Genomic DNA, 27,014 nt, shown 5'->3' with positions numbered 1-27,014 from the left:
CCACACACCCATCTGGCTTTCTATCCATCCACATCTTTCTGGCCATTAATCTGTCCACCCATCCATCTATCCATCCAAATATCCATCCATCCACTCACATATCCATGCAGCAGTCTCTCTCTCCATCTCCCCATCCACCCACATATCCATCCGCATATTGATATACCATCCACATATCCATCCATCCACCCACATATCCGTGCAGCAGTTTGTCTGTCCATCCATGCACCATCCGTCCATCCACATATCCATATCCATCTACATATCAATGAACCCATCTGTCTGTCCAGCCATCCATGTGTCCTTACATGTGTCCATCCATCCATCCACATATCTGTATCCATCTATATATCCACACACCCATCTGCCAGTCCATCTGTCTGTCTGTCCGTCCATCCATCCTTCCTTCCTTGTATCTAGGTATCCATATCCATCTACACATCCATGCCTTTCTGGCCATTCATCCGGCAATCCACATATCCATCCATCCATCCATCCATCCATCCATCCACATATCTGTATCCATCTACATATCCACACACCCATCTGTCTGTCTGTCTGTCCATCCATCCATCCATCCTTCCTTCCTTCCTTCCTTCCTTGTATCTAGATATCCATATCCATCTACACATCCATGTCTTTCTGGCCATTCATCTGGCAATCCACATATCCATCCATCCATCCATCCATCCATCCACATATCTGTATCCATCTACATATCCACACACCCATCTGTCTGTCTGTCTGTCTGTCCATCCTTCCTTCCTTCCTTCCTTCCTTCCTTCCTTCCTTCCTTGTATCTAGGTATCCATATCCATCTACACATCCATGTCTTTCTGGCCATTCATCCGGCAATCCACATATCCATCCATCCATCCATCCATCCATCCATCCATCCATCCACATATCTGTATCCATCTACATATCCACACACCCATCTGTCTGTCTGTCTGTCTGTCTGTCCGTCCATCCATCCATCCTTCCTTCCTTCCTTCCTTCCTTCCTTCCTTCCTTGTATCTAGATATCCATATCCATCTACACATCCATGTCTTTCTGGCCATTCATCTGGCAATCCACATATCCATCCATCCATCCATCCATCCATCCATCCATCCATCCATCCATCCACATATCTGTATCCATCTACATATCCACACACCCATCTGTCTGTCCGTCCATCCATCCTTCCTTCCTTCCTTCCTTCCTTCCTTCCTTCCTTGTATCTAGATATCCATATCCATCTACACATCCATGTCTTTCTGGCCATTCATCTGGCAATCCACATATCCATCCATCCATCCATCCATCCATCCACATATCTGTATCCATCTACATATCCACACACCCATCTGTCTGTCTGTCTGTCTGTCTGTCTGTCCGTCCATCCATCCTTCCTTCCTTCCTTCCTTGTATCTAGATATCCATATCCATCTACACATCCATGTCTTTCTGGCCATTCATCTGGCAATCCACATATCCATCCATCCATCCATCCATCCATCCATCCATCCATCCATCCATCCATCCATCCACATATCCATGCAGCAGTCTGTTTGGACAAGCAATGGCCCTTGTGCTGCACATTATGGCCAAAGGGCTTGGAAGGGCAGCTTCTAACGGAGGCAGTGGCTCAGTGTTGGCATCTTTTCTTTCTCTCGTGCCCTGGAGAACTGTGGACAAAAATTGTGCCACAGAGGCCAGTCCGGCAAAAGAGATTTTGGAGGGACTGTGTGTGTGTGTGTGTGTGTGTGTGTGTGTGTGTGTAAACCTTTGGTCCTTCAGATGTCTTGGGCTGGGATTAAAGTATTGTTCACTGCCACGCAAAGGGCTATTTCGCAGAATCATACATTTGGAAGGGAACCCAAAGGCTGTGCAGCCCATCTCTTGCCAAGGCAAAGCTGAAACTGTGGTGCCCTTGATAGGCAGCTTTCAGGTTCTTTGTTGATGATGTTGTGCCTTCTGGTCATTTCTAACTTATGGAGAAGTCAGTGTGACTGGTACATGGGGTTTTCTGGGCAAGATTTGTTTAGAGGAGGGTTGCCTTTGAGAGAGAGTGTAGTGGAGTCTCCTTCCTTGGAGGTCTTTAAGCAGAGGCTAGATGGCCATCTGTCAGGGATGCTTTGATCTGGATTTCCTGCATGGCAGAAGGAGGTTGGACTGGATGGCCCTTGGGGTCTCTTCCAACTCTATCATTCTATGATTCCATGAGTGTGACTTGTCCAAGGAAGATGGTTTGTCAAAGACTGAGCCACTTGCATCCCTCTTTGGGGTCCTCCCTTGTTCCTCCTGCCCCATCTTGACCCTCGGTTTGCCTTTCCAAAAAGGAGGAGGAAGAAGAGGAGGAGGAAGTAGCGGAGCCCTTCAGGGGGCCTTGGCCGAAGCTGGCAAAGCGGCAGTCCCCAGCATCTTCAGCACCTGAGGGAAAGGAGGGAGAGAGAGAGAGAGAGAAAGAGGAAAGGAAAAAGAAAGAAGGAAGGAAGGAGAGAGGGAGAGAAAGAGGAAAGGAAAAAGAAAGAAGGAAGGAAGGAGAGAGGGAGAGAAAGAGGAAAGGAAAAAGAAAGAAGGAAGGAAGGAGAGAGGGAGAGAAAGAGGAAAGGAAAAAGAAAGAAGGAAGGAAGGAGAGAGAGAGAGAGAAAGAGGAAAGGAAAAAGAAAGAAGGAAGGAAGGAGAGAGGGAGAGAAAGAGGAAAGGAAAAAGAAAGAAGGAAGGAAGGAAGGAGAGAGGGAGAGAAAGAGGAAAGGAAAAAGAAAGAAGGAAGGAAGGAGAGAGGGAGAGAAAGAGGAAAGGAAAAAGAAAGAAGGAAGGAAGGAGAGAGAGAGAGAAAGAGGAAAGGAAAAAGAAAGAAGGAAGGAAGGAGAGAGGGAGAGAAAGAGGAAAGGAAAAAGAAAGGAAGGAAGGAAGGAGAGAGGGAGAGAAAGAGGAAAGGAAAAAGAAAGAAGGAAGGAAGGAGAGAGGGAGAGAAAGAGGAAAGGAAAAAGAAAGAAGGAAGGAAGGAGAGAGGGAGAGAAAGAGGAAAGGAAAAAGAAAGAAGGAAGGAAGGAGAGAGAGAGAGAGAAAGAGGAAAGGAAAAAGAAAGAAGGAAGGAAGGAGAGAGGGAGAGAAAGAGGAAAGGAAAAAGAAAGAAGGAAGGAAGGAGAGAGGGAGAGAAAGAGGAAAGGAAAAAGAAAGAAGGAAGGAAGGAGAGAGAGAGAGAGAAAGAGGAAAGGAAAAAGAAAGAAGGAAGGAAGGAGAGAGAGAGAGAGAAAGAGGAAAGGAAAAAGAAAGAAGGAAGGAAGGAAGGAGAGAGGGAGAGAAAGAGGAAAGGAAAAAGAAAGAAGGAAGGAAGGAGAGAGGGAGAGAAAGAGGAAAGGAAAAAGAAAGAAGGAAGGAAGGAGAGAGGGAGAGAAAGAGGAAAGGAAAAAGAAAGAAGGAAGGAAGGAGAGAGGGAGAGAAAGAGGAAAGGAAAAAGAAAGAAGGAAGGAAGGAGAGAGAGAGAGAAAGAGGAAAGGAAAAAGAAAGAAGGAAGGAAGGAGAGAGGGAGAGAAAGAGGAAAGGAAAAAGAAAGAAGGAAGGAAGGAGAGAGGGAGAGAAAGAGGAAAGGAAAAAGAAAGGAAGGAAGGAAGGAGAGAGGGAGAGAAAGAGGAAAGGAAAAAGAAAGAAGGAAGGAAGGAGAGAGGGAGAGAAAGAGGAAAGGAAAAAGAAAGAAGGAAGGAAGGAGAGAGGGAGAGAAAGAGGAAAGGAAAAAGAAAGAAGGAAGGAAGGAGAGAGAGAGAGAAAGAGGAAAGGAAAAAGAAAGAAGGAAGGAAGGAGAGAGGGAGAGAAAGAGGAAAGGAAAAAGAAAGAAGGAAGGAAGGAGAGAGAGAGAGAAAGAGGAAAGGAAAAAGAAAGAAGGAAGGAAGGAGAGAGAGAGAGAGAAAGAGGAAAGGAAAAGAAAGAAGGAAGGAAGGAGAGAGGGAGAGAAAGAGGAAAGGAAAAAGAAAGAAGGAAGGAAGGAGAGAGAGAGAGAGAAAGAGGAAAGGAAAAAGAAAGAAGGAAGGAAGGAGAGAGGGAGAGAAAGAGGAAAGGAAAAAGAAAGAAGGAAGGAAGGAGAGAGAGAGAGAGAAAGAGGAAAGGAAAAAGAAAGAAGGAAGGAAGGAGAGAGGGAGAGAAAGAGGAAAGGAAAAAGAAAGAAGGAAGGAAGGAGAGAGAGAGAGAGAAAGAGGAAAGGAAAAAGAAAGAAGGAAGGAAGGAGAGAGGGAGAGAAAGAGGAAAGGAAAAAGAAAGAAGGAAGGAAGGAGAGAGAGAGAGAGAAAGAGGAAAGGAAAAAGAAAGAAGGAAGGAAGGAGAGAGGGAGAGAAAGAGGAAGAAAGAGGCAAGGGTAAGAAAGGCAAGGAGAGAAGGAGAGGAGGGCAGGGCAGGCAGGGCAGGGCAGGGCGGGCGGCGTCTTGCTTCTCTGGGGAAGAAGGGGCCAGTCCTCCTGGAGGAGGCGGCAGGAGGCTCAGCCCCAGTCTGCCCAGTCTGCCCAGCATCTGGACTGGGGCTGATGGTGGCAGCAGTAGCAGCAGCAGCATCATCCGCCAGGAAGGCCCGGCGTGGGGCTGCGCCTGAGTCCCCGCTGCCTCCTGCCAGGCTCTGCCAGGTCCATCGGGGCTCCGCAGAGAGAGAGAGAGAGAGGGAAGGGGCAGCTGGGAGACCTGGACCCTCATCCCAAAGGAGGAGGAGAGGGGGCGTGTCCTTGGGGGCGGGGTCTGGAGGAGGCGCAGAGATCCTCCTCGTGGCAGCAGCAGCAGCAGAGGACCGGCCTCCCTCCCTCCCTCCCTCCTCCTGGAGCATCCTTCCTCCTCCTTGGTCTGCCTCCCCTGCAGCCGCGGCGCCCGAGGGAGCCATGGCAGCCGGGGCAGCCTCCCTCCTCTGGGGCCCTGCTGCCGTCCCAGTCCCCCGGGGGAGCCCTGCCTGAGGAGGAGGAGGATGCCCCTGGGGGTGGTGGGGGCCTCGGGCTCGTCCTGGGCGGCCGGGCTCCGGGGCTGGGCTCCGGGGCTGGGCGGGGGCCGGGCTCCGGGTCCCCGGCTGCTGCTGGCGCTGGGAGTGGCCCAGATGGGCCTGGGGGGCCTCGGGGTGGCCCTCTCCTTCGCCGCCCTGGCCCTCACCACCTCCGCCCGCGTCAGGCACTCCTGCCCCTTCTGGGCCGGCTTCTCGGTAAGGAGGGATGGGGAAAGGGAAGGGAGAGGAGGAGGGCAGGGTGGGAGAAAAGAGGAGAAGAAGATGGGTGGATGGAAGGAAAGGAGGGAGGGAGGGAAGGGAGAAAGGGAAGGAAGGAAGGAGGGAGGGAAAGAAGGAAGGAAGGAAGGAAGGAAGGAAGGAAGAAGGGGAAAAGGAAAGAAGGGAGGGAGGGAGGGAAGAGAGGAAGGAAGGAAGGATGATATAAGGGAGGAAAGGAGGGATGGAAGGGAGAAAGGGAAGGAAGGAAGGAGGGAGGGAAGGAAGGAAGGAAGGAAGGAAGGAAGGAAGGAAGGAAGAAGGGGAAAAGGAAAGAAGGGAGGGAGGGAAGAGAGGAAGGAAGGATGGAAGGGAGGGAGGGAGGGAAGGAAGGAAGGAAGGATGATATAAGGGAGGAAAGGAGGGATGGAAGGGTGAAAGGGAAGGAAGGAAGGAGGGAGGGAGGGAAGGAAGGAAGGAAGGAAGGATGATATAAGGGAGGAAAGGAGGGATGGAAGGGAGAAAGGGAAGGAAGGAAGGAGGGAGGGAGGGAAGGAAGGAAGGAAGGAAGGAAGGATGATATAAGGGAGGAAAGGAGGGAGGGAAGGGAGAAAGGGAAGGAAGGAGGGAGTGTAGGAAGGAAGGAAGGAAGGAAGGAAGGAAGAAGGGGAAAAGGAAAGAAGGGAGGGAGGGAAGAGAGGAAGGAAGGATGGAAGGGAGGGAGGGAAGGAAGGAAGGAAGGAAGGAAGGATATAAGGGAGGAAAGGAGGGATGGAAGGGTGAAAGGGAAGGAAGGAGGGAGGGAGGGAGGGAAGGAAGGAAGAAAGGATGATATAAGGGAGGAAAGGAGGGATGGAAGGGAGAAAGGGAAGGAAGGAAGGAGGGAGGGAGGGAAGGAAGGAAGGAAGGATGATATAAGGGAGGAAAGGAGGGAGGGAAGGGAGAAAGGGAAGGAAGGAGGGAGGGAAGGAAGGAAGGAAGGAAGGAAGGAAGGAAGGAAGAAGGGGAAAAGGAAAGAAGGGAGGGAGGGATGGAAGAGAGGAAGGAAGGATGGAAGGGAGGGAGGGAGGGAAGGAAGGAAGGATGATATAAGGGAGGAAAGGAGGGATGGAAGGGTGAAAGGGAAGGAAGGAGGGAGGGAAGGAAGGAAGGAAGGAAGGAAGGAAGGAAGGAAGGACGGAAGAAGGGGAAAAGGAAAGAAGGGCGGGAGGGAAGAGAGGAAGGAAGGATGGGAGGGAGGGAAGGAAGGAAGGATGATATAAGGGAGGGAAAGGAGGGATGGAAGGGTGAAAGGGAAGGAAGGAAGGAAGGAAGGAAGGAAGGAAGGAAGGAAGAAGGGGAAAAGGAAAGAAGGGAGGGAGGGAGGGAAGAGAGGAAGGAAGGATGGAAGGGAGGGAAGAAGGTAGGGAGGATGGAAGGAAAGGAGAGAAGAAGGGAAAGAGGAGAAAAAAAGGAAGGAATGGAGGAAGAAAATAAGAGAGGGAGGGAGAGAAGGAGGGAAGGACCCCAGCTCTGGGAGGTCAAGCGGGGGCTGTGTGTCTGTCTTCCGCCAAATGCATTTTTCTTTCACTTCTTCATGGAGCAAAGAGGGAAGGGGACACAGAGAGAGAGAGAGAGAGAGACCCTGAAAGGGGATCACATCCAAAGCTCCCCTAAAATGGTTTTTAAACAGGTGCCTCATGGCTGCCCTAAAAAAGGCAGACTGGGGCCCTGGAATGAAAGGGGACCCAGCCATCTCTGTCTGGGTCTGGGGTCCCTCTCTCTGCTCCCCCTCAAATGATTTCCTTTGAAAGGACGCCGCCTCTAAAGATGGAGCAGGAGCCACAAAGGCCCACCAAGGCAAAGGCAATAAAACAAAAGGGGTGTGTGTGTGTGTTTGTGTACTCATGGAGGGGGGTTCTTCTCCATCTTAATGACCCTCTTTCGCCTTGCTTTGGGGGCTTCTGGGCAGCAGCTGGTTGCAAAAGGATTATTAGCTGATAGAGCCTCCCTCTGTAAGACCAGTCTACCTTTGAGTGTCAATGGTCCTGGGTCAAATGGCAGAGCTTTGTGTGTCCACTTGTGACTAGCAGACGGAGGCCTTGTTGTTGTTGTTGTCATTGTTCTTGTGTGCCTTCAAGTTGTTTCAGACTTATGGCAGCCCTAAGGCAAACCTATCAGGGTTTTCTTGGCAAGGTTTGTTCAGAGGAGGTTTGCCATGGCCTTCCTCTGAGGCTGAGAGAGTGTGATGCACCCAAGGTGGGTTTCTGTGGCTGAGCGGGGATTTGAATCCTGGTCTCCCAATGGCCAACACTGGAACCACTGCGCCATGCTGGTTCACAGGGAACCCTGTCCTGCTCTAGAAAGGCTGGCTTTTCAGGTGTATCTGCACTGTAGAAATAATGCAGTTTGAAACCGCTTTATGTGCTTCGGCTCCGTTTTAGGGAATCGTGGGATTGGTAGTTTTGCAAGGTCTTCAGCCTTCTCAGCCAAAGAGTGCTGGTGCCTCACTAAGCTACAAATCCCAGCGTTCTGTAGGACGGAGCCAGGGCAGTTAATGTGGCATCAAGCAAAACTACAAATCCCAGTATTCTGTAGGATGGAGCCGGGGAAGTTAAAGTGGTGTCAGACTGCACTATTTCTGCAATGCAGATGCTACCTGCGATGGCTCTCCTTGCAGCAGAAGGATGATGGAAACTCCACATTGGACCAGTAAGCCTTGGAATCCCAATTATGGAGAAGCAAACTTGAGAACGGGGATTTGGGTCTTTGCAACTCCCTTGTAGGCTTCTCAAAGGCATTTGGAGGAAGCTGGTTGCACCTGGAGTCTTATTTATTTAGCATGGATTTGTGTGTGCTATTGCTTGTGCTATTATTATTATTATTATTATTACAACATCCGGCTTATTTGGATGGCGGAGTCCTGCCTGAGTTGCTTTTTTGGATCTGGCAGCTGTTTTTGCCTCCTGCAGAAGGATCTGGTCTAGAAACTTTAAGAGGAAAACATACCCAAAAAGCGAACATGAACACAGCATTAAACGACTGACAATATTAAAATGGTTTAAAGCTACACTTTAAAAGAGAAAATAATCTTTAAAAAATTAAAAGCATCTTAAAAGTATGTGGTTCTCTCTCACAGCAGTTCCTTTCCCGTCTTGCACCTGTTTCTATATTCATTCAGCAATAAGATGCTTATCTGCCATTATTTTAATGCGAGAAAAAGCATGTGTTTGCATTGTGGATAAGAGACTGAATTGCAAATCAGAGTTGGCTGTTATTGTTGTTGCCCAGGCCGTTTTGTGCTGTTAAGTTGGCTTTGACCTATGGCAACGCTGTGCATCGGAGATCTCCAAGGGTCCCGGTCACTGGCTCCGTTTGTCTGCTTCTTCTATTTTTGCTTGGCCTGACCTTATCTGCATTGACCCATTTCACAGTTTCTGGGCAGCCTCTCAGACTTGTAGGAGGAAAGAGATGGGATCTTGAACCTCCATTTCATTCCCTGCCTTAGATTTTCTTCAGAAGGGATTTGCCTTTGGCATCCTCTGAGACTAAGGAGTTTATCACACTGGGGCTAATTTCGGCATTAAAGAGAGGTTAAAGCGCATTTAAAGCATCCCACAAACAAAGCAGAAATGGAGAGTAACTGCACTAATGATTATCACATGCAATGGCGCAAATAAGTGATATCGGAAATGCATTGTTGCTGAAATCCCGAAAGTCAAAAGATGCGCATTAATGCTTCTTTGTGACTGGGTTTGGTGCGTCGTTGTGTGAAATCGTTTTGTGATTTTTCCGGGACATTGACAAGATAAACTCCTGATCTCCTTCATGTTATAAACTCCTAAGAGAGTGTCACTTGCCCAGGAATAATACAGCCCTTCAAATAACCTGGAAATATTAAAGGGGCTACATACAAGGGATTTGAGTATAAACGTGGAGCCTCTGCAGATGATCTGGTGATCTTTGCAGAAGATCCAATAAATAGCATGAAGTCCTTGCAGGATGTATTAACGGAGCTTATTAGCATGGAGATTGCCATCCTTTGCCATAAACCAAACCAGAGGCTGGATTAGAAAGCTTCAGGCTTGGTTTATGGCAGAGAAAGCGGGACCTGTTTCCCCCCCAATTTGAAACGTTGGATGCCTTGTTCAGCCAAAGCCTGCATGACGGATGGGAGATCTCTGTGCGTCTCTTTTGTCGCTGCTCCTGATCTCTCAGCCTGTGCTGCGTGTTGCGATTGCCACGCTCGCTTGGGCAGCTGCTGGATCAGCAATTTTGTGCCTCTGCCACTGCAGCATTTCAATCTCTCTTTATCTCACCCTCCTCTCTTTTGGATATATGTATGTGGCTGTGTGGAAAAGGCACTTGCTTTTTCAAACACAGTATGCAAAGGGATCTTGCAGCACCCTTTGGGACTTACCTGTGCCGAAGACGCTGTAGCAGGAGCTTTTGTAGCCTTGGTTTAATGTATATACCGTATATACTCGACTATAAGTCGACCTTTTGTATAAGTCAAGGGCAGGTTTGGGGGCCAAAATTATGGATTTTTATATGACTCCTGGATAAGTCGAGGGTAAAACTTAGGGACATGTAATGTTAAGGATGAAGCAAAGGAAAACAATGCCAAAAAAATTCCAGAGGCAAATCTGTTTGTACTCATACTAAAGGCTAGATGGATGAGAGAGTAGAAGGAGATCAGGTGCTTCCAGGGCAGATTAAACTCTTGCCTTTCACCACATGATGGATGGATGGATGGATATGAGTTAAAGTATAGTACTTATAATGACCCATGCACAAGTCGACATAGGTTTTTGGGGTCAATTTTTTAACCTAAATTTCTAGAGTTAGGTTAAAAATTGACCCCAAAACCTGAGTCAACTTATCCATGGGTCAACGTAAGTACTGTATTTTAATGCACACACATACATATATATGATGAAAGGCCAGAGATTAATTTGACTTGGAAGCACTGACCCTCTTCTACTCTCCCAGCCATTCAGCCTGTAATATATGCACAAATAGTTATGTCTGCTGGGATTTTGCAAGTTATTTCACATTGTTTTCCTTTACTTAATCCTTTACATCCTTCATTACGTGTGCTTATGTTTTACTGTCGACTTATCCACAGGTCATATCAAAATCCACAATTTTGGCCCCAGAACATGCCATCGACGTATAGTCGAGTATATATGGTGCTTCCTCAGATGCATGGAGTGATCTGGTGCCCAGGCGACACCTTTATAATTAGACTGTATGAATAGCCACGGAAATGCAAAACTTGTGCAAAAACAGCATTTCTATCTATAGTCTATAGCCAGTTCCATTTGTTATAAAGGTCCTTCTTGGGAAATGGTTCACTCCATGCATCTGAGGAAGTAGACCAACTCTCTGAAAGCTCACACTATAACTTCTTTTGCACAGTTAGTCTCAAAGGTGCTACAAGATCCCTTTGCATACTGATATTCCAGACTTAACCTGGCTAAGTCTCTGGCGGGATACAGACCACCGCTTTGTGACGGTCTCCCGCTGGTGCCATTTCCTCCGTGCGGGAGCTGCAGCAGCCAAACCGCGCGGAGCAAAAAAGAAGCTCCATTTCGGAGCTTCTTTCCGCGGCACACTGATGACGTCGCGAAGCGCCAAGGGCGCATTCGTGACGTCATTAGCACTGTGACACATCTGGACGCTATGCGTCCAGTACGTAAAGATGGCGGCGCCCCTGTGGAAAGGGCGCCGCCATCCTGTACGTATTCTATACGTACTAGGGTTAGGGGGGGTGCGGAAGCACCGCCCCTTCCTAACCCTAGTACGTATAGAATACGTACTATATGGCGGTTTGTATCCCGCCTCTGTTTTCAAAGGTGTGTTTGTGCCAATATATTGTGGTAAATCAGTATTTCTTTGCTGTATGTGTTTGCTATCTCTGCTGGTCTGTGGCCTAAATCAATCAGTCCATGTATAAATTCGATTGACTCAATGGGACTACTTTACTTTGACAGTAGTTAATGAAGTCCAGTCCAGAAGGGAGAGAGACATAAAAGCAATAGGAGGATTCTGGGGTTTTCCTATGGGCCAACCTATACAGATAGTCCTTTTTTCCCCTTCTCCTTCCTCATCCCTTCTTCATCATGTGTCATGCCTTAAATTTAGATTGGAAACCTGAAGGTGTTGGGACAAAAAAGGACCTTAGCACAACTGGAGTTGCCGCAACAGAGAAGATCCCTCCCTTGTTGTCCTTCTTGGTGGTTTCACCTACAGAGCTCAATCCTTGGGCAGGTATATACAGGTAGAGGCGCTCCATCAAGTATTGAGATCCCAAGCTTTTTGTTTAGGTTGCAATGCCATTCTGTATGGTATTCTCTGTGTGTGTGTGCTTTCAAGTCATCTGTCTACTTATGGTGACTCCATTAATTTTATAGGTTTTTTTTTTAGACAACGAACACTTGGAGGTGGTTTTGCCAGTTCCTTCCTCCGAAATAGAGCCTGAAGCACCTGGTATTCATTGGTGGTCTTCCATCCAAGTACTAACCAGGGCTGTCCCTGCTTATCTTCCAAGCTCAGATGGGATCTGGTGTCTTTGAGATATTATGTGTCTGTGGATATGTGACTTCAAGTTCCCTGTTAACACATTGCAACCCCATGAATTCATAGGGTTTTCTTAGGCAAGGACGCCTCAGAGGTGACTTTGCCAGGTCCTTCCTCTGAATTATAGCCTACAGGGTGTGGTATTATTGGTGGTCTCCCATCGAAGTACTAACCAGGGCTGACCCTGCTTAGCTTCCAAGACCAGAGGCGATCTGGTGCCTTCAGGGTATTTGAGCCAGGCATATTGTTTTCTTCTGTGTCCTTTTCACAGACTGCCTTCACTGGAAACAGAAATTGGATGTCTTTAGTACTAGTAAGCAGGTTAGACTAGGTAGGCCTTGTGGGTCCTTTCCAGTTTTAGGAATTTTTAAATGTCCTATAAGAGGAAACAGAGGTAGCACAGAAGGGAAACGGTTGAATTTGCCAAGCCAGAAGAAGGTTTCTGGCCAACCTGTTGCCTTGAAAGATTTCCAAGCTGAAGCCATCCTATGCTATTACATGTTGCAGAAGTAAGCCCTGAGGGCCTGGGGACATCACCTTCATCGCTTTCCCTGTCCGTCTGCAACCCTAATGGCTTTTCCCTGCTCCATTAGGGAGGCGTCTAATGGGCAGGCTTCCATTCAGCCGGATGCAAAACCTCTCACCCATTACGCAAGATGAATAATGCATTAAATGCAGCCGGTGGCAGCCACTTACTTCAAGGTAGTCACATCGAGGACTTAGAGCAAGTGGTTTCAAGATTGCAGCCAACATTTCACATGGCTGAACAGGTGCATTTTAAGCCTCCATCAACCAGAGACCTGTTGTTTTACCTTGCCATCACTCTTCTGTAAAAGTCTTTAAAACTGGGGTGGGAATCATGTGCATACCATGATGACATTACTGTGGTGCAGTGCCCAAACAACACAGTGTGGAAGGGGCGTCATTGTGGTGCGCTGCTGCGCCTTTGATGCCCCTTCCAGGATGCTGAAAAGAAGCTGCTTTTCACAGCTTCGTTTTGTGTCCTGCAGAGGTTGCCGTGGCCCCAATCCAGAGCAAAAAGGGGCCACTGCATAGCACCATAACTAAGGATTTGGTATGGCATGGCAGAAGGTCAGTGGAGATGACACCATGAATTACCGCACCGGGTGACACCAACCCTAGGGACGCCACTGTTCCAAATCAGAAACTTCCTTATGCGCAGAGCATTTGTCATCTTTAATATTTTGGATGAGAAAGAGGCTTCAGTATGGCAAGATCAGAGAAGGGGAGGATATCGACAAGCGCTAGAGATTAGAGAGTCAAAGCAGCGTTCTGTTGTCCTCTGTCCAGGACTTTGCGCTCTCAGTTTCTTAACCTCAGCTGTGAATAAAGCTCCCGGCATTATAAAATATCGGCAGAGCCATTGGGAAGCTGAATCCCCGGAGACGGTACCTGGCAGTTGCAGATCAGGACAGCTTTTAGCATTTACTTATCTTCATCTGCCCCAGGGGATGAATAGAGACAGGCGAAGTAATTGGGAAGCGAAATGAAAGGGAAAAGCCAACATTTGACGCTCCAGACTGCAGACAGATGATAGCCTTGCTTTGCTTTTTTACCCTCCCTTGTTGGTTTTTGCTGGGCAATGAGGCAAAGTTTGCAACTGGAGTTTGATAGGGGCAGGCAGCCTCAACCACACTGGATTCTTAAACTGAAACAAGCCAGCATTGTAATAACCATGGTTTGGCATTAGCTGGTTTGAATTAACCATGGTCAACTCTGTTTGGGCTTCATGTGACATGGCAAAATGCAGTTAATGCAAAATGGAATTGGGGGTGAAGAAGGAACATGGGAGCCATAAGGTGCATCTGCACTGTAGAATTAATACAGTTTGACACCACTTTCACTGCCGCAGCTCAATGCTGTGGAATTCTAGGATTAGTAGTTTTGTGAGTTATTTTAGCCTCCTCTATCAGAGAGTTCTGGTGCCGCAATAAACTACAAACTCCATAGGATGGAGTCATAACAGTTAATATAATGTCAAACTGCATTAATTCTACAGTGTAGATGCTCCCCTGGAATCTGCTCCTTGCCACCTAGAGAAAAAGACTTTTTGGATGAATAGCTCCCAGAGTTTCCCAGCCAGGGATTTCTGGGAAATGATTCTTGGAGTAGTCGGGGGTGCATCTACACTGCAGAATTAATGCAGTTTGACACAGCTTTCACTGCCATGGCTGCATGCTATGGTACCCTGGTTTTGTGAGATATTTAGCCTTCTCTGGCTGCATCTGCATCCTAGAAATAATCCAGTTGACACCATTTTAACTTACATGGCTCTAATGCTATAGAATTCTGGGAACTGTAGTTAGCTGTGGCACCAGAGAACTCTGACAGAGGAGGCTAAGTGTCTCACAAAGCTACAGATCCCAGAATTCCATAGCATTGAGCCATGGCATTTAAAGCAGTGTCAAACTGGATTATTTCTGCAATGTGGATGCAGCCTCTGTCAGAGAGCTCTGGGGCCACAACAAACTGCAGATCCCAGGATTCCATAGGATGGAGCCATGGCAGTTAAACTGCATAAAAAGGGTGAAAAGGAAGTTTAAAAACATTACAGATTAAAGCAATACAGCACTTTCTTGAAAACTTTCCTTGGAGACCTCAAGTTCAAGAAGTCCTGTTGGAATAAAAATGTCTTTGCCTCCTGATGGAACAAGATCAAAAAGGGGCTCATTTCTAGGCAGGGAATTTCCAAATTTAGGGCAACCACTGAGAAGGCCCTCCACCATCCGTACCTGTGAAGGCAATGGGACTGAAAGAAGGGTCTCTCCTTAGGATCCCAGGGTCCTTGTAGCACTTACAAGGCCCTACAGCACTTGGTCTTCGTTGGTGGTCTCCCATCCAAATACCATCCATGGCTGAACCTGTTTAGCTTCCAAGATCAGACGGGATCCAGGCAGGCTCAAGGTTTGCACATTCCGTATTGCTTTAGTGTTCCTGCATGCACACACAAACACGCATAGCTACAATTCATGATGGTCCCTCTCTTGTGCCACTTTGATCTTTTCCCAAACGGATCGCCCCTTCCTCTCCTCTGACGCTCTGCCTTCAGCATCTGTCCAGGTGAACCCATTTCTGAAAAAGGTGAAAAACTGCAGGCGGCCGTTGGTTTTGGAGTCGTAGAAAGTACAGAGTATAATTTAGCTGTCATCTGGAGGGAAAAGGTCGGCTGTTATTAGAAACCACTGGGTACAGAGAGCTGCCGGGAATCATCTTGATAATCTAGAATTGCAAAAAGTCTTTTTTAAATAAAGAGGCTGGAAGAAGTTTTGGATATTTTTAAAAATTATTCAAATAATAATAGAATGTTACAGTTGGAAGGGACTCTATAGTCGACTTCTTCTGGAGGCATGCCATAGAATTGCACTGGAGGATGCAGAAAATGCCTAGAGGGAATATATCTTTCCAGACAGGGATAAGTGAAACTGTGGATACCATTTTTGTAGATATGGGGGTCATACTATACATGGCAAGTGGCTAAAAGCTGGGCAAATGGTTTATATCTGTTCAGGTGACCATGCCACACAATGCCTACTTTGCAGGTTTATTGTTGTGTGGCTTTGGCAACAAAGGCTGGCATCCTGTTTGCTTGTTAAGAGGTTGTAAACTGGAATTACGTTATCTTAACTGCTGGGGATTCACGTTTACAGTCACGAATGACCGAATGTCACCCCCAAACTTACCTTTGCAGCCTCTGTCACCAATCTGGCTGAAGGTCTTTGGGTGAGCCAAAGTTTCCCAGTCCTTTTCAAAGCCAGCTCCATGTAAAGGGCATTACAGAAACTCCAACAAAGTGCTGTTGGTCATAGTTGTGCATTGTCTATCAGTGCATGCTGTGCATTGATGTGCCATGCAGATTGGGTTGAGCAAATGCTGCAGTCCCTTAATATTGTGCAACTGTCATGTGACTCTGTGGCCATAAAGTTATCCTTTGTTTCATCAAGGATTATAAAGTAAATCCTTTTTACAGTATGTTGTTTTGCGGGTATAGGTTGAGTCTCCCTTATTATCCGAAATGCTTGGGACCAGAACCGTTATGGATTTTGGATTCTTTTGGATTTTGGAGCACCTGCATTTGCACAAATGTATATAATGAGATATTTTGGAGATGGGACCCAATTGAAAAACCCCACATTCTTTTCTGTTTCATATACACCTTATACACATAGCTGGAATGTAATTTGATACAATATTTTTGATGGTTTTGTGCCTGAAGCAAAGACTACGTACGTTGAACCCCCAGAAAACAAAGGTGTCAGTATCTCAGCCACCCATGGAAAAATGTTTTGGTTTTTGAAGTGTTTTGGATTTCAGATAACTTGTAATGCTAGATGCGTTTGGAAAGCCTACCTGCAGCAACGGATTGTTTTGCATGGGAAGTCAATCCAATATCTGCACCTCTTGCTTTCTGGCTTTCTTCTCCTATTCTTCCTATCCTTCCTTAGGGAGACTCGCTTCCCATTTAGGAGTGAACAATGCTTCTATTTTTGAAGGAATCCAGAGGACGCCGTATTAAATGTTCCAAATTATGCCGGGTTTCTGCCTCCTCCCTCCCAGCCCTTGTTCATTGATTAGCGAAGCATAGCTGGATTAGACCAAAATGCCTTTTCTAATTATAAAACCCTCTCTCCAAGTGCTCTGACAAAAGACATGGAGCCCGTATTGTCTCAGAAGCATTTGTATACAATATAAAAAAGAAAATTATAATTATTCTAAGAAGACAAGAGAAATTGAAGAGGGGGGAAAAACCCACAACACTCGAGGAAGAAAAATGAGCTGCGTTTACAATAAGCTGCTTGGCAAAAGGCAGCGGAACGTCTGGGTAACGGTTCCAGTGGCATCTGCATTACAGAGCGGGCATCAAGCGAACATTTGGGGGAACCTGGCATCCTTTATATTTCGGCTGGCCTTACAGTGGCCTGTCTCAGCTGGGCTTCCTGCTTCAGTTCACAGAATAATAGAATTGTAAAATTGGAAGAGACCCCCAAGGGTCATCCAATCTGACCCTCTTGAAGACACCATCAAAGTCCTCCCTGTGACAGATGGCCATCCAGACTCTGTTGAAAAACCTCCAAAGAGGAGACTCCACTATCCTCCCAGGCAGCGTATTTCACGCTCAAACAGCTCTGTCAAAGGGATGGATGGGAAGGCCCTTGTAGTCTCATCCAACTCTATGGTTCTATGATTTTATGAAGTACATAGGCTGCGATTCACTTACATGCACATGCTTAAGCTATGCGTTGCGCATGGGCCCAAGAAGTCACCATTGTACAAAGGGCATATTCTGCTGATAGCAGTGGAAGTGGAGTTGAGCAGACAGCATGTTAATTTTGGGCCTTGCCTTTGTGAGTTGTGCATTGCATGTGTGCATCCTGTACTTTGCATTGTGGTTGCGTATCTCTACGTTGTGATTACACCTTGTGCTTGTCCATCCTATCCTTTGCATTGTGGTTGTGTATCTGTACATTGTGATTACACCTTGTGCTTGTGCATCCTATCCTTTGCATTGTGGTTGTGTACCTAGACTTTATATTGTGATTACACATTGTGGTTGTTCATCCTATTCTTTGCACAGTGGTTGTGCATCTATAGTTTACATTCTGATTACACATTCTGGTTGTGCATCCTATCCTTTGCATTGTGGTTGTATATCTATACTTTACATTGTGGTTATGCATTGTGGTTGTGCATCCTGTCCTTTGCATTGTCGCTGTGTATCTATGCTTTTCATTGTGGTTACACATTGTGGTTGTGCATCCTATACTTTGCATTGTGGGTTATGCATCACTTGTTTTGCATTGTGCAGTGACTCCCAGTCATGAACATGTGTTGTGCAATGTTGCTATTCTTCAGTGCCATTGTGGTATATGTCTGCATGTGGGTATTCATGCTACATGAAGAGGATGTTGGATTGGATCCTTGAAATCTTTCTTTCGCAAGGAAAGATCTCTTGGGGCTGTTTCTTTTTTCTTTTTCACTTGCAACTTTCCCTTCAGTTTGCCAAGAAAGGCAGGGAATATCAAAAGATATTTCCACCTCCACTTCCATTTTTGAGGTGGTTGTTTTGCAGGGAGATAAAACCTGAACCAAATGATTTCTGGATAATGATTCAAGCTGGGAACTTGAATCACATGCCACCTTCTGTTCGTTGTGCGAGCGATTGTTGCCAAAGAAACAATGCTGGGAGCCGTTTGATTCTCTGGGGCTTGGCTCTTCAGCAAAATCAGTGGTGTTCCTTCGAGTAATTAAGTGCTTGTGCGTGCAGAAGTCCAGAGAAGATCCTTGCAAGCGCCTTGAACAAATGCGCCAATTTCATCCAGCCAGAGCGCCTGCAGAGCAGAGAGAGATCTGAGAGTTCACCCCACACTGGGTCTTCGTATTTTTTGCTGATCTGAGGAACCAGCATTTTAAGAAAGTGCTTACTTTCCCAAACCCAAATTAGCACTCAAAGAGTTCAGTAATTTAGTTTATGGGGTGATATCTATATCTCCCCCATAAACTAAATTACTAAATTACTAATATATATCCCAGCTTCTGAAGATATGGAGCATGGCCAAAAAAATGTAATATTGATTACAATTTTATTTTAAAACAAGAGTGTTTGAAATCTTCCTTCCTTCCTTGCTCCCTTTTTCCCTTCCTTGTTTCCTTCCATTCTTCCCTGTCTCCTTCCTTCCTTCCTTCCTTTTCTTTTGCCTTTTCTATTTTCTCCTTCCCTTTCCCCTCCCTCCCTCCCTCCCTTTTCTTTTTCCTTTTCCTTTTCTGTTTCTCCTTCTCTCCTTCCTTCCTTCCTTCCTTCCTTCCTTCCTTCCTTCCTTCCTTCCAACCGGGGTATAACTATGGATAGAGGAAGATGAGGGCACCTGCCTCCCTAATGAAATTTTACTTCCATTCCCAAATTCCTAGTATAAGTATAAATTCCAAGTATAAATTCCAGAAAGCAAACCTTGATTTTGCCATTTTATATAAGGGACACCATTTTGCTATGCCATTGCATTTAATGTGACTTGAGCATCCACGGATTTTGTTTTCCATGGCAGGTCCTGGAACCAAATCCCAACAGATAACAAGGACCCACTGTATATATTTCTCAAGTCCTCAGATTTGGGAGAAGCAAAGATTTCAGCAGTAGCTTCAATACTTGCAAAATGCATCTTTCCTGGAAGAGCCATTCTCTTTCTTCATTCCAAATATATACTCACTCACTCACTCACTCACTCACTCCTCCTCTCCTCCCATGAAGAGCAGTGAGCCATTGTGATGAATGCCACATAAATCTCTCCAGATGTTGGACGGCTGTTCCTTGCAAACACAAATAGTCTATTTTCAAGGCACGGCTTCAGTAAATGATCCCAGTCTCTTGGGATACACATCTGTGATAAGAAATAAACAACCCGATTGTGACTACTATAATGCATTATGATGCCGCTTTCCCCAGGGAGGACTCCTTGGAAATCAATACTCCTTATATTACTCATGTTCTCCGTTGATTTTGTTTTCATTTTGACTTCATTGGAATATATATATATATATATATATATATATATATATATATATATCTCGCGCATGTGAATTTGCAAGGTGAGATGTACTGAAATCATATATAGCTAACATAATATTCAAGCTCTCTGCCAAGGCTTCTGGAAAAGCCAAATGTCAATTTGTTTTTATTGTCGTTCTTTCTGTCCAAGAAGGCTTTGCATCTCTCATGGCATGTGGCCTGGAAAACGGAGGGTGTCCAAAATGCAGCTGGGGGCGAAGGGAGACTTTCAGTAGCCTATGAAACAATTCGCTGTGCAATTTGGCTCACTCACATGAGTCATCTCTAGCTGTTTACCTTGTAGACCCCTTTCTGTGCAAACATGTGAAGTTGTGACTGGTTTGTTTTTCATGGAACAGATTGCTGTACTAGTTGGGTGAGAATCTCCGCTACATTGTTATATCAGTTCCATCCCACTTTAACGGTCATGGCTGTGTCCTGAGGAATCCTGGGATTTGCAGTTTGCTGAGTTCTTTCTGAGATACACCTCTAGTGTAAATGTTCAGGGGAGTGAACTACAATTCCCAGGATTCATTTCATTTTGGGTATTTATACCCCACTCTTCTGCCAGAAAGACTCAGAGCGGCTTACAAATCGTTACTTGGACAGGTTATTATTATTATTATTATTATTATTACGTTTATTTGTATAGCGCCATAGGCTTTACACAGCGCTTTACAAAGGAGAGAAAACAACAATCCAAAATAGAAACCAAGGGCTGCCTGCGTAGCGCACAATCTAAAACCACAAACAAGATGCTAAAATTAATAAAATATTACTATAACCAAGTTGCAACAACACTATAACAATGTAAATTAATACAAATAAGATGTCATGGAATATACAGTCATAAAATCAAGACGGAAGTTGGAAGGCTTCCCTGAATAGAATAGTCTTTAATTTGGACTTAAAGTAGTCTAAAGAGGAGGTTAATTATTCCAAAGGATGGGACCATGGCATTTAAAGTGGGATCAAACTGCTTTAACTCTGTAGTGCGGATCAACTCTAGATGTTTGCTGTCATCCAATAGGACTCTTCTGAAGATCTCATGTGGCCTAGTGGCCACTAGACCAGTGGCTCTAGAGAAAGCATGTGGGTCTAGATAAGGAGTGAGAATAATGTGACCTTCCGGATATTGCTGGACTCCAGCTCCCAGCATCCCTCACCATGCAGGCTAGGTCTGGTGATACTTGCAGTCCCAATGATCTAAAATATTCAGGAAGTCATGTGAAAAGCAGTATGTATATATGTATGTGTGAGAGCATGAAGGCTATTCAGAAGTTAAGATATTGTAAGATGGATTTGCAAAATTGTAACTGTTTTACTAAGTTATAATGTCACTGTCATGAATGACATGACCCCCCCCCCACCAAATCTTGCCTTCACAACCTTGCAGCGCCCTGACGAAAGCGTTTCCAAGGGGCTGAGAAATGAAATCTGTAGTGTGCTCCCAGTTGTGATGTGCCCCAAAGGGTCTCTCCAATTCCTTGTCCGCAAGGCACTCCACAACTGGGAGTATACTGCAAATGTAATGTCCCAATACTTTCATCAAGCTGGCCAGGTAAATTTGGGAGGAGAGCATCATCACTCATAACTACAGTGATGGATCTTAGCCAGCATTTTTGGTATAAGAGACTAAAGATTGATCTATATACGCTTGGCCAACTAGAATCCATATGATTTGTTGCGAAAACATAATCAACTTAATTTGCAATGAACGCATAAATGGAAAGCATTCAAGCATATACAGGTGAAGGTTAACCAGGCATAAATCTCAACAGTAGCAGAAGACTGATAACAAATCAGACATTTGCCAGATGTTTCAAGGGATTGATTGGCATCCTTGTTGGCATTAGTTTGGAGTCAGGACTTATGGTTCATTTTGTTGTGTTTGGTAGTTGTGGTCAACACATCTGGAGATCTCCACGGTTCCTAGCCATGGTTTAGAGCAGAGGTTCTCAGTCTTTGGTCCTCCAGATGTTTTGGTTTTCAGCTCCCATAATTCCTGAATGTTGGCCAAGTTGGCTGGGGTTTATGGGATCTGAAGTCCAAAACACATTGGGGACGACTGGTTTAGAGCATGGTCAATGTAGAAAACGCCTCTTTGGCATGCAGGAAGTCCCAGGGACGTTCATGGTCATCCAGCTAAAAGGGTCAGTCCAGGAGTAGTTGGAAGGTGTTCTTCTCTGCCAAAGATGCCAGAGAGACCAGGATAGACATGCCAGGATAGACAGAACCAAGCTAGATAGTCTAATTCTCCAAAGTGGTAGTTGGCAGTTTCATATATTCAGATCGAGCCCCAGAAATAAAAACCACAAGTCATATGGCTGGGATTCTGTTGGTTAGTCCCAACTAGCGTTTGTTATTTGTGCCATCAAGTCATTTCAGCTGTATAGTGAACCTAAGGGAGAACCTATCATGGAGTTTTCTTGGCAAGATTTGTTCAGAGGTTCTTTGCCTTCTGTGACTTACCCAAGGTCACCCAGTGGGTTTCCATGGCTGAGCAGAGATTTGGAGCATGGTCTCCCATATTCCTAGACCAGCAATCAAACCATTACTCCATGGTGGCTCTTGACAAGGGTAGACCCATTGAATAAACTGTTGAGTGGTGAATCAACACATTGGTGAATCCCATTGATTCAATCATTGAATGTAGGCCTATTGATGAATCATAGCCAGTTCATTCCAGGTAAGGACAGTCGTTTCTTCCATGATTTTGTTGTTGTTGTTGTTGTTGTTGTTGTTGTGTCTTCAAATAATTTCCAACACAATTACTCTAAGACCCTAAATCATGGGAGTTTCTTCATATGGAGTTTGCCATTGCCATCCTCTGAAGCTAAGAGAGTGTGGCTTCACCATGGTCACCCAATGGCTGAGCTGGGATTCGAACCCTGGTCTCCAGAGTCATACTCCGATGCTCAAACCATTACACCATGCTGGCTCCTTTGAAAAGCCACTATGGTACAGTAAGCCCTTGATATCTGCTTGGGTTTGGTTCCAGGACCCCCCGTGGATACCAAAATCTGTGGATGCTCAAATCCCATTAAGTACAATGGCCAGTAAAATGGTGTCCTTTATATAAAATGGCAAAATTTAAGTTTGCTTTTTAGAATTTATATATTGTTTTGAATATTTTAAATCATGGATGGTTGAATCTGTGGATAAAAAAACCCATAGATAAGGACAGCTTGGTTGTTGTGTGTCTTCAAGTTGTTTTGTCATCCCCATCTTTGGCAACCGAATGGCCCAAAGAATGTGATAACTGGAAAGTTGGGGAGACTTTAAACACAGGCTGGATGGCCACCTGCTGGGAGTGCTTTTGTTGGATTGGATGACCCTTGGGTTCTCTATATTCTATGAGATGGTTGAACATCCTTTGTATTAACCAGAAGTCTCTGTGGGAAATCGTTGAGATGAGAGGAGAACAGGACAGATGGATCCATGATGTTGTCTAATAGGCGTATTTGATGATTTTTAAAAAATAATATCTCCACCGTTCAAAGTCTCTGAAGTGACTCACCGTTGTTGTTGTTTTTTCTCTGTCTCATTTCCCACACCTTCCATGTGCCAAGTCTTTTGAGCCGTATAAAGAAGTTTTGATTCTTTCCCCTTGCTGTGCGAATTGGTCACATTAGCACCCTCCCGAAGCTCTTTGCTTTCCATATCAGGGAGAACTGATAGATCTCTCCTTTCCACTCAGGCTTGGATTTGGGCTCCAATTTCTAACAGAACGGCTCAGCGGCAGGCAGGAGAAAACCCTTTGCAGTTTTTTTGCTTTTTGTTCCCTCTCTAAGCTTGGCTTTTGCAGAACTTCAGTATAATAAGCGCTTCTCTCTTTGGAGAGGATGGAATGATTTGGGCTTTAATGGATTGGCAACTTCGGGGGGATTTTGGGGGGTGATAGTATGGGGGACTGTTTTCTTGCTTTGGTAGCAAGAGTAGCAGATTTAGTGTTGTTGCATGCCTTCCAGTCATTTCCGACTTATGGCGACCCTAAAGCATGGGGCTTTCTTGGCAATAATATTAAGACAACAAAAAATAATGACCATGAAGGATTTCTATACATTTAGTAAATTGAAATAGTTTAAGATTTCCCATATCGTGGTTCAAACACTGGACCAAAGAAGACAATTAATAATACAGTGGACCCTTGGTATCCACTGGGATTTGGTCCCAGGACCCCCCCCCATGGATAACAAAATCCATAGATGCTCAAGTCCCATTAAATACAGTGGCATAGCAAAATGGTGTCCCTTATATAAAATGGCAAAATCAAGTTTTGCTATTTGGAATTTAGACTTTTAAACAATATTTTCAAGCTTGAATCTCGGGATAAAAAATCCGTGGATAAGAAGAGCCAACTGTAAAACCTTGCAATAATAAAACTTTTTTGACTCTATACATAGCTAACAAGGTCTAAGGAGAAGCGTCCAAAACATATGGTCATAATTTGGTTTGCTGGGCTAATTGCCCCCCACCCCAAAATATTTGCTGTGTTTTAAATATGGACTATTTAGGATACCATGGCTAAGACATGTTCTTGTCAGATTTTCAGACATTCATCTGCCACTTAGATCCGTTTGACATTTTGACAAGGCGCTTAGAAAACATAAAGGCTTTTTATCTGCATGCGCAACTACAGCGCACAGGATGGGAATTGCTTAATGGGTTATTATCTGACTCTTAAATATCTTGGGAATGACCCACAGGGAAACCCTCTAAACCCATAGAAATTAATATAACAATTTTTTGGTAAGAGTCAAGAATATTTTAAACAAGAGAAGAGAATGCAAAATTGCCAGATAACAAAATCCTTTGCCAGAACTCATTGGCTAAGCAACTGCTTTAAAGGAAGGTATCTGGTTCAATCCCCAGTGTCTCCAATTAAAGTACCCAGTATATCCAGTTAAAGGCTTGGTGTAGATAGGTGAGGAAAGTGTGGCCTACTGTGATATCGGCTGCACCTACATTGCAGAACTGATGCAGTTTGATACCACTTTAACTGTCATGGCTCCTTGCCGTGGACTTCTGGGTTTGTAATTTGTTGTGGCACCATTGCTCTCTGACAGAGAAGGCTTGTGTTGGTGTTGCTTTAAGTTGGCTGTTTCTTCGTTGGAGAAATATCGATTCTTATCAGGGCTAGACTGCAGTGGGGATGGATGCAAGGACTTGTGGAAGGATGTTGTGTGTATTGCCACAAAGGACATTTCCCCCCTTGCTGGTAAGCCCTGTAGCTTTGTGCAGGCGACATGACATTTTGCCATAAGGCTTGTCTTCCAATCGATAGGACAATCCAAGGGGATTAGATGCATCTCAAACATCTGATAATAAAAAATCTGTATTGTGTCCCGTTGCTGGATGACATCTGTATCTCCGACTTAAGGATGGGATTATCTTCCTTATGAAATAAGATACCCAGAGCTAGTAAGCATTGACCATTTTCTCTTCTTATCGATTTGGCATCTCCCTCTCACTCTCCCTATATATCTTTTTACAGTTAACTGGAGCCAATTTACTTGCACACTTCCTCCGTTTTTGGAGATTTTGTCGCCATTTGGGGAACGTAGCTCACAGTCTTTTACTGACTGATCTTCTTCTAGACAATCAGACTTTACATCATGATCTCTCTCTGACCTTTTTTAGATGACACACCACTGGAGACTTGAAGTTTTCTTTGTAATAGCTGCTATATTTACAAGCAGAGAGCTCTCCTTTAAGGCAAAGATGTGTAACTTTAGGTTCTGGGGCCAAATCTCGTTCTCTTGGGGTTCCCAGTCTGGTCTTCCCCAGATGGCCATGTCCCTTTCCCTGGGACTCCATCATTTGGTGATTTTCCAGCTTTTGCATGGGTTCATCCCCATTCTAAATGGTTGAAATATCTCTCCTGACATTTGCTATTATGTATAAGAGCTTCAGGTTGAATTATCCTGGTATTTTGAACCCGTTCCTTTTGATTTGGGCCAACCACCAATGTTGATGTGGCCACCTGAGAACTTCTCTGAAGCTGACCTTTGGCTTGGATGAGGTTCCTCACCCTTTCCATAAGGTAGGTGTTGGGGCCATTTTCGTACATGGCAAACCTCAAATATTGGGCAGGCTTATATGGGAGAAGACAACCTTGTAGATACAATGGTATTCTAATGCATTGTTGTAGTTGCATACCTTCAAGTCATAGAAGATGATGTGAAACAGAATCAGCAAATGTGTGACGCAGAGGCAAGGAACTGGCCATGGTAGTGGACAACCATAGTGCATTTTTAATAAAATAAAATGAAATATTTGAGTTACTCTGTTTCAGTATCAAAAGCAAGGGGTCCCCTAGGACCACCATGTGCAGCTTTTAGGATTGTGAAGATTTTACTTGGCTGGAGACGCAATGGGTAACAAACGCAAACCCTCCATTGTCTCACATTAATTCATTATTTACTGCTTGTGTGTGTAGATGTGTATGGGTCTTCAAGTTGCCTGTCAACTTATGGCGACCCCTTGAATTTCAAGGTTTTCTTAGGCAAGGAAAACTCAGACCTCCCTCTGAAAATAGCCTTAAGTGCCTGGTGTTTGTTGGTGATCTCCCATCCAAGTAGTAACCAGTGCTGACATTGCTTACCGTCCAAAATCAGATGGGATCTGGTGTCTTTAGGTACTTGTTCTAAACTAAAAATCCCAGGACTCCATAGCATGTTTCCATGACTGTTAAAGCAGAATCATAGTGTTACAATTGTCTAGGGTGAAAGGTGTCCTTCGGTGTCCTGTCCTACAGCCCAGATCTCATTTTGAATCCTCAGCTTGTGATCAGAAATGTTAGAGTAGGAGACACGGGTTGGAGAGCTCTGTAAAGATATGGTCAGGGTCGCATCATTGTTTGGTTCTTGCTTGCTTACTCTTTGTGCCTGCCTTCTCTCTGTGTGTTTCATAGGGGAAATGGTTTCTTTAGTCCGATGCAAATGTGCCGAGCCGTGTGACAATTCTAAACACGTTTAAGAACATTTTCATGCAAAATAGGGAGAGGATTGCAAGGCACCGAGGACTCTGTTTACTTGCAAACTATGCAAATATGTTTCTCGGAGAATTAATATTTTTCCTCCAGCAAAATTTGCATTGATCATCCTTTTGGGAGGGAAAACCCCTTGATGGTCTGTAGAGTGCATTTGCTAGAACCATTAAATGTCTGTTACTGGGGAGAACTGGATGCTTTTAAGGAGCATCTTGGGGTTCATCTACACCAACAATATTACTCTGGGTTGCTCCTGGAGTATTCTGGCCCCAGAGTGGCCCCCAATTCACCTGTTACCTCCACATTTTATAGAAATAATGCAGTTTGACACCACTTTAAATGCCATAACTCCATCCTATGAAATCCTGGGGTTTGTACTTTTGTGAGGCACTGGCACTCTTTGGCAGAGAAGGCTAAAGACTTTGTAAAATTACAAATCCCAGGATTCAATAGGATGAAGCTACAACACATAATGTAGGGTCAAACTGTATTGGTTCTATGCACCTAAAAGCCAGCCTTTCTAAGTGCTGGTGCCTCACAAAACTACGAACTCCAGGATCCTGTTGGAAGGAGCCATGGCAGTTTCAAACTGCATTATTTTGATAGTATAGATGCACACTTGGAACCGTGATAGGCTGAGAGGTGGCACAGAAATACATTAAATCAACCAATAAAGCTAGTTGAAAACTCTTCTTCCTGACCCTGGAGTCCTTCAGCTTCTTGGACACAGTCTTTGGGAAGGATGG

General features: G+C 45.1%; 1 protein-coding gene across 2 annotated transcripts in view; it reads left to right on the top strand.

Moving 5' to 3' along the window:
- Nucleotides 1-4,818: 4,818 nt before the first annotated feature.
- Nucleotides 4,819-27,014, top strand: part of LOC149307143 (protein ENTREP2-like) — a 142,645-nt gene continuing 120,449 nt past the window's right edge. For both annotated transcript variants that reach the window (XM_089538380.1, XM_089538378.1), the window contains exon 1: nt 4,819-5,155. In XM_089538380.1, the coding sequence (XP_089394506.1) occupies nt 4,928-5,155 (228 nt within the window). In that variant the 5' untranslated portion in view covers nt 4,819-4,927. The remainder of the gene's footprint in view (nt 5,156-27,014) is intronic.

This window comes from Sceloporus occidentalis, unplaced genomic scaffold, assembly GCF_023333645.1.
Source record: "Sceloporus occidentalis isolate IW3139 unplaced genomic scaffold, rSceOcc1.0.p SCAF_9, whole genome shotgun sequence".
Taxonomy (NCBI): Eukaryota; Metazoa; Chordata; class Lepidosauria; order Squamata; family Phrynosomatidae; genus Sceloporus; species Sceloporus occidentalis.
This window is presented reverse-complemented; position numbering and strand designations above follow the sequence as displayed.